The sequence below is a fragment of the Echinops telfairi genome, unplaced genomic scaffold, assembly GCF_000313985.2.
Source record: "Echinops telfairi isolate 266 unplaced genomic scaffold, ASM31398v2 ScPeMD7_2565;HRSCAF=3150, whole genome shotgun sequence".
NCBI classification, from domain to species: Eukaryota; Metazoa; Chordata; class Mammalia; order Afrosoricida; family Tenrecidae; genus Echinops; species Echinops telfairi.
In genome coordinates this window covers 7,468,861-7,476,699 of record NW_022106463.1, presented here as the reverse complement: position 1 = coordinate 7,476,699, position 7,839 = coordinate 7,468,861, and the positions used below count along the sequence as shown (strand labels likewise).

General features: G+C 50.1%; 1 protein-coding gene across 1 annotated transcript in view; it reads right to left on the bottom strand.

Annotated features, from left to right (window-relative positions):
* The window catches only part of FLT3 (fms related receptor tyrosine kinase 3), a 73,987-nt gene that overhangs the window by 53,097 nt on the left and 13,051 nt on the right, over positions 1-7,839 (bottom strand). The window contains exon 3 of the mRNA XM_045293992.1: positions 3,390-3,592. Within this exon, the coding sequence (XP_045149927.1) occupies positions 3,390-3,592 (203 nt within the window). The remainder of the gene's footprint in view (positions 1-3,389; positions 3,593-7,839) is intronic.

Genomic DNA, 7,839 nt, shown 5'->3' with positions numbered 1-7,839 from the left:
GGTGGATGGATGGATGGATGGATGGATGGATGGATGGATGGATGGATGGATAAGTAAACTGTGGGACATACACACCCAGGAATACTCCCCAACGTGAGAGTGATGATAAACCTGAAAACACCTCACCACAAGGTAGACGGGAAGCTGAGTGGAATCGGTCAATCTTCAAAGGACAGCTGTCATTGAAGTCGGCTCTTGGAAAAAGCCAAGGGATGGTTTCCACACAAAGGGAAACATTCTTTGAATGGCTGCCAGGATGGGCGTGGGAGAGAGGAAAAGCACGCGCTGAATAGGAGACACCTGTGAACTTGAATGACGAGAAAGGCGATTCGCAGTATCAGGGAAGACAGACAAAATGACCAAGGCAAAGGGAGGCACTTGGAGGGATACCAACGCAAGAGCACCACTGGGTAGGACCATGGCAGCACAAGCCTGAAGCAGAGATAACAAAGCATCGTTCTGAGTGGATCCACGAGGGTGCCATCAGGGGGATACTCACACATATAGGTAAGTTTGGCAGCAGACATCGATCCGTGTACATCCCCCTATCTTCTAGAAACAGATCCATGTATACAACGGAGCACGTGGGGAGGGGGGCACAGACCTGAAAACTCCTCAGCCGTCACCAAACTCCTAGACGGATTCAGTCACTGGACTTGAGGGCTTCCGATCACGGTCATGCAGGACAATCGATTTGATAAAGTCCATAAAAACACCGTCCCACATCCTCCCTTGGCAAGTAGCCACTGGAGTTTTGAAAGCTTGCGAGTGGCCATCGAAGAATCAGCCACTGTCCATCCTCTCTCCAGCTGGAGCGGACACGAATGCGGAAGAGCAAAGATTCGAGGACACATCTGGTCCAAAGGGCGGATGGACCACACAACCACAGCCTCCGTTCACTTGAGACCGGAAGAACCAGATGGTGGCCGGCAAGGACTACCAACTGTCATTTCAAATTAATAAATCAGACCCAACTCACTGATCTGATCGAGTCCCGTAAGACTATGTCTCTTAGACACTCTTCGAACGTGGAACTGAACCCACCCCGAGGACCACCTTTCAGCCAGGGGATAGACAGGTCTATAAAGTAACATCCAAGAGGAATGTCCCCCTCAGAAGAATCAACTACACATGGCTAAAAGGACATCCATTGCCCAAAAGCAAAATTCAGAAGGCAGGTAAGAACACGAAGGAAGGAGGAAGAGAGACAGGGAGCCCAGGGGGAAAGTGGGCAGAGTGCTCTACCTTGGGGAGATGGCAATTCGTGTCAGGAAACAAAATGTTGAACCGGGAACAATTGTGTTCTACAACTCAGGACCAAACCAGCTCACTGCCAGGCGTCAATCCTGACTCTCAGAGATTCAGATGGGCAGGGCAGAACTGACCCGAGGGTTCTGGAGAGGATGACTCTTTACAGGAATAGAAAGCTTCATTCCAGCCCCACCCACCCCCATGGATTGGCTGGTGGCTTTGAACTGCTGGCATTAGCAGCACAACATGGACCGTAATAAAGTGTTGTTTACCAGAAAGAAAGCAAGCAGACAGTGCTTGCTCTCCTGAGATCCAGAAACCAAATGACAGCGACCCTATAGGACACGGTAGAACTGCCCCTGTGGGTTTGGGAGACAGTAAATCTTTACGGGAGTAGAAAGCCTTGTCTGTGGCTGGTGGTTTTGAGCTGCTTACTTACGAGGACTGAGGTGCGCCAGCCCCAAGCCATGGTATTCTCCATGGTCTCGTGTGCATGCGAAAGCTGGACGTTGAATAAGGAAGACAGACGAAGAAGTGATGCTCTAGAACTGTGGTGCTGGAGACGACTATTGAAAGTACCAGGGACTGCTAAGAGGACCAACACGTTCAGAATGATCCTTAGGTGCCAAGATGACAAGACTTCGTCTTACATCCTTCAGACATGATGTCCAGAGAGACCAGTCCCTGGAGGAGGGCATCGTGCCTGGTAAAGTGGAGGGGGAGCACAAAAGAGGAAGGGCCCTCAACAGGGCAGACTGATACCGTGGCTGCCACCATGGGCTCAGGTGCAGTCACAATGTGGGGACGGCGCAGGACAGGGCAGGGTTTCGTTCTGTTGTGTGCAGGGTCCCGGCGGGCTAGAATGGACTGGGTGGCACCTCCCACCACATCAAACCTTATGGTGAGCCACCAGGCCTCCTATTCCCCTGCGATGGGGCGCCGGACGTCTTCAAACGCCAGAGAGCAGGGCAGCCCTGGAATCACCTCTGGAGGTTTCAAAGGCCTGGGCACCTTGCTCTCCACCCCTCCCGACCTGCTGTCAGCAGAGAACAGGGACGGCCAGCAGGGGCAGCAGTCAGCACGGATTTAGACTAAGTCTCTGACCGCGGCCCACCCACGTTGGCTACGGTATTTCTCTCCACCGTGGGACCGACGTTCCTGACAGACGGATCTGTTTCTGACTGAAGTATTTGTAGATATCACACCTTCTCACGCTTCTGTCCACCACATCGTGAGCGAAAGAGAAAAAGAGCCAGTGTCCTTTCTCCGAGGAGTTCCCCACAAAGACGCCTCTGGCTGGTCTACCTAGAGGGGGCGGGGCTGCCTACGGTGTTTCTTTTGTGTTTTGTTTCGTTTTCATCGTCTGTGCCATATAGCCAGTAGAAGAACAAGACACCTTCAAACGCCCCGTGCTCTTGTTACTGCCTGGGTGCTCCGTTTTGCCCGGCACCCGCTGCTGTCCTGGGGGGAGAGACTGTGAGTTTCAGTTGATCAAGACATTGAAGGTAAGGGTTACCATGGGCTGAGAAATCCCCAGTGAGCCACACTTTCCTCGCTGGAAAAGGTGGTGGTTGTTGCTGCTGCTGCTGCCCAGCCCGGGAACAACCGAACAGAAGCTTCCAGAAGCTCCACCCTGCCCAGCTTAGCCAACCCCATGAGACTGCTGTCATCCGCCAGGTTCTCCTTGGTTGATTTGGGGTGGTCCATCAACCAGACCTTTCTTCCTAGCCTTAGTCTGGAAGCTCTGCTGAGCTCCACCCTGTTGAGCATCCCAGGGACACTCAAGTCTCCAGAGACCGACGATGGGAGTATGCGTGATGTGTGCCTGGCAGGACTCAAACCTGGGTCTCCTGCCTATCCTCCTGCCGGGGAAATCGATTCCAACTCAGAGGGACCCTAAAGGGCAGAGGAGAATTTTAACTTAGGGTTTCCCACGCTGTTGGTCTTGAGGGAGCAGACAGCCTCATCTTTCTCCCTCGAAGCAGCTGATGGATTGAAATGGCCAACTTTGAAGTTCACAGCCCAACCCCTCACCTGAAGGCGAGAATTCTCCCACGTAGCCACAATGCCCCAAGCTGGCAATAATGCATCCCTCCATAAAGCCCCGCGCGCGCGCGCGCCTCCATCTGTGTTCTTACCTGTTCTCTAAGTCAAAGTTTGGCTGGCAGTGCAGGGGGCTGTGTTTGAAGACCCAGAGGCAGGAGATGTTCCCAGGGATGCTGAGCGCCACCTGCAGGGTGAAGGAGGCGGACACGTCCACCTCGACCTTGGCTGCTACGTAGATGGACTCGGTGCCCTTGGGCCTCGGTGAGCAGCCGAGGTCTTCTGCTGGTCTGGACTCCTACGTGGCAGAGACAACAAGGTCAGCCGACTACAACCAACCCAACACTGCCATTGAGTTGAGGCTGACTCATCGTGACTCTGTAGGACAGTGAAGAACTGCCCCTGTGGGTTTCTGAGGCTGTCTATATTGACCAGAGTAGACACCTTTGTCTTTCTCCCAAGGAGCAGCTGGTGGGTTGGAACTGCCGACCTTGTGGTTAGCAGCCCAACCTATAGCCCACTACACCACCAGACTACAAGGCTGTGTTGAATGCATCCTCTGTGTAGCTGGAACCATTATCAGCTATGAGCCCTGGCTGCGTAATAGTGTGAAGGAACAAACCATCTGCAGCACCAAGCTGCAGATAAACACTGGGCTGCTAACTGCAAGGTTGGTGGTTTAAACCCACCAGCCACTCTGAGGGAGAGAGAAGAGGCTGTCTGCTCCCGTAAAAATTTACAGCCTCAAAAACTCTGTAGAATTTTGCCTAACTCAGAATCGACTCGATGGCGGTGGGTTTCACACACACACAAAACTAAGTCCACTGCCACCTCATATTGGTCTATAGGACAGAGTAGAACCACTGTAAATACCACTAGGAGTTGCATTCACACACACACACACACACACACACACACACACACCCTCAGGGTGCTTCCAAAAGTGCATAGACAACTTCCATTATCTTTTAATCCCATTCTCCATCGCCCCCTAAAGTCTCCTCATATATATGAGAGTAAGAAAATATTGCCACTAGAATTCTGGTGCACATGTGCACAGTTTATTCTAAGCCAAACATGTCTGGACAAATCTCTGTCATCGTGTGTGACTGCAGACTAGCTATCTCCGGAATACATTAGCCACAGTCTCTCTTAAGGTGCCTTCCAAAGACGGTCCAATTGAAACTGACTTCCGAGTGAATCTGGTGGGTCCATTAAATCTAACACAGAAAGATCAACTCAGAAAGCTATGAGGACTCTTTTGGGGGACATCCCCCTCCGCCAAGGAGTGACCTTGCTAGCTCTACACAAAGGACACAGGAAGACCACGGAAGCTTCTGAGGAGGAAATTTGAAGAAAATGGAAACGTATACTGGTGAGAAAAAGCACAGAAAGTTATGCTGAGAAATGTCCCCGTACCACGACCAGGCACCTGTGCTTCCTTCCAGAGTAGCCGGGGCTGTCAGGGGAGAACTCCGTAGGGGAGACCTGACTCCATCCATCCTGCAGCTCTGATCAGACCCCTTCAGACTTCTTTTTGTTCCCCATTCCTAAATACCATTTGCTGGGAACCCAGGCTGAGACCCTCGAGGATACAAAAACTGTTTTGTGGTAGGTTAATTGAATTGTGCAGCATTCTTCAGGGAAGGGTTTGGAGAGGTGGGAACACCGGGTTTCAAAAGGATGTCAGAAGAAAAGACAGACCCAATGACTTCAGTTGCATCCCAAATAAATCACACAGCCACTGTGAAAACCCAAACCCAAACCCACAGCCACCAAGTCTATTCTAACTCGCAGCGACCCTACAGGACAGAGCAGAACTGCTCCTGTGGGTTTCCAAGCATGGGGACAGGGACAGGGAGCGCTATGGGGTTGCTGGGTGATGAACAGGTGACCACATTCCAGTGCACTGAGAGTTGGCCTGGGAGAAAAGCCTGGCGATCTACTCCTCCAAGCATCCTCCGGTGGAAACCCTATGTCCCCCAAGTGGACTCTGGTACTCAGGGCGCTGTCATCCGTTGCCTTGGCAACTGTTGGTTTTTTCATAGGCGTACATATCACTCGAAACCCACTGCCATCTTCTCTGCCAACAGCGACTCCCCAGCACAGAGCAGAACTGCACCCTTCGGATTTCCAAAACCTGGAATCTCTGCAGGAACAGACAGCCTCATCTTTCTCCTGAGGACCAGATGGTGGGTTTGCACCACTGACCTAGTGGTTAGCACCTCACTGCATGGCCTACTACATCACCAGGGCTCCGAGGTAAAAACATAGACGTGGCCATACAGAGGGGAATGCAGACAGATGTGGGAGTAAGTGTACACATCTATATTTCCCAGCTCAGTCCACTGACTCAGCCTCCCAGCAGTAATGCACACACCATCCTCCAAGAAGACCTCCAGCGTCTTTCCAAGGGTTGGGCTGGACAAATAAGCCTGAAAGATCTAGTACCCGAAGATATGGGCGTGATGGGAAAAGATCTAGTACCCGAAGATAAGGGCGTGATGACAGCACGCAGGAACCCCCGCAATAATTGCCTTGAGAACATCTTCCAACCTTCAGCCAGAAATACCCGTCGGTGTTCTCTTGTTGAACTTGACTAGTGAAGCATGTCGACCTTGAGCACTGTGCTCTTTGATGGGGTCCAATGGACAACAGTCGCTCCAAAAAGATAAAGGAGCACTTGGGTCATCGTAACACAAATAGTCAACGAGCTGGCCAGCCATGGCCATCGAGCTCATCTGGAGAACTCCAGTGATTCTGGGTCTCCGTAGACAGAAGGCCCATTTGTGAAAACACGTGAGTTCCCACCAAAGTGGGAACCTGTGCGACAGCAGTCACTGCAGCCCTGTTCACAACCGGCGCAGGTGGAAACAACCCAGCGGTCCATCGACAGGTGAGTGGGGCGGCGCAGGGTCTGCGGTGCATAGAGCTTCTGTGAAGAGCGATGGGAAAATGGATGAAGCGATCATGGTGCTAGTTCCACAGCATAGTGAACGTAATTAGCATCCCCACATGGTAGGCATGGAGAAGGTTGGCATGGAAAAGACTTTGTTCCCTGAATGTTGATCACAACAGAAAGGGGAAAAGGAGAGAAAAGGGGTGAGGGTGTATTGGCATGAATATTGAACTGGAAACGTCCATGGGGGTGGCTAATGCATGTTCATTTTTTGTTGTATATAGTAGGTTGCTAATGTTTGTGTTTCCCTAGCATTTAAACATCCTTCGTTTGAGTAAATTCCCTGTTTTGTGAAGTACAGAGAAGGGATTATCTGGGCAGTGCTGGATGAATGATACGGAGGAGAGGGAGTCACGGAAGTCAAGGTGAGGACTTGACCGAGCCAGTTTCTGAAGCACTTAGTGGTTGTGTTTTATACATCATTTTATTGGGGGCTCTTACAGCTCTTATCACAATCCATACAACAGATGTGTCAAGCACATTTGTACATATGTTGCCATCATCATTTCCAAAACATTTTCTTTCTACTTGAGCCCTTGGTATCAGCCCCCCTTTTTACCCTTCCCTCCCCAACTCTCTCACCCTTGTAAACCATTGATAAGTTATAAATTATTTTATTTTCATATCTTACACTGTCTGCTGTCTCCCTTTGCCCATGTTTCTGTTTTTCGTCTCCCTGGGGGGTGTTTGAACATCAATCATTGCAATTGGTTCCCCCCTACACTCATGGTATCGCTACTCTCATTATTGGTGCTGAGGGGTTTATCTGTCCTGAATTCTGTGTGTTGAGAGCTCTAACCTGTACCAGTGTACATGCTCTGGTCTGGTCAGATTTGTAAGATAGTGCTGGGGTCACTCATAGCCCTACTGGGGACAACACTGGAGACACAGTGTGGGAATTGCACCTGATCTGACCCCACCACACAGAAGCAAAACACAAAACACTAAGGCCGTGCAAAAGAACAGCAAGGTGAGCAGAGCAAAGAAGTCCCGAGGAAGTACCAAAAGTAGACTTTGGAGCCAGGGCGTGGCACCCCATCAGACTTGACCAGAAAGCACTCCTAAAGGTCAACAGACCTTGAACTATTTACAGGCTTTCTTTCTGTGTGTGTGTCATTAGTTTTTCATTGTTGTTTTGTTTTGCTCTATCTTGTTTTTGTGCATATTATTATCTCTGAAGTTCTATCTAGATAAGATAGGTGGGATAAACAATATGAAGGAGAAAGCAATGGGACTGACAATTCAGGAGGGATATGGGAGAGGGGATAAGTGGGGGAAAGGAAGTGGTGTTAACAAACCCAGGGACAAGGGAACAAGTGATCCAAGTCAGTGGCAAGGAGGGTGTAAGAGGCCTGGTAGGGCTTGATCCAGGATAATGTAACTGAGACGAATTACTGAAACCCTAAAGAAGACTGAGCATGATAGTGGGACAAGAGGAAAGTAAAAGGAAATAGAGGAAAGAACTAGGAGGCAAAGGACATTTATGGATGTCTAAATACAGACATGGACATATGTAAATATATTTATATATGATGATGGGGAAATAGATCTATGTGCATATATGTATAGGTTTAGTATTAAGGTAG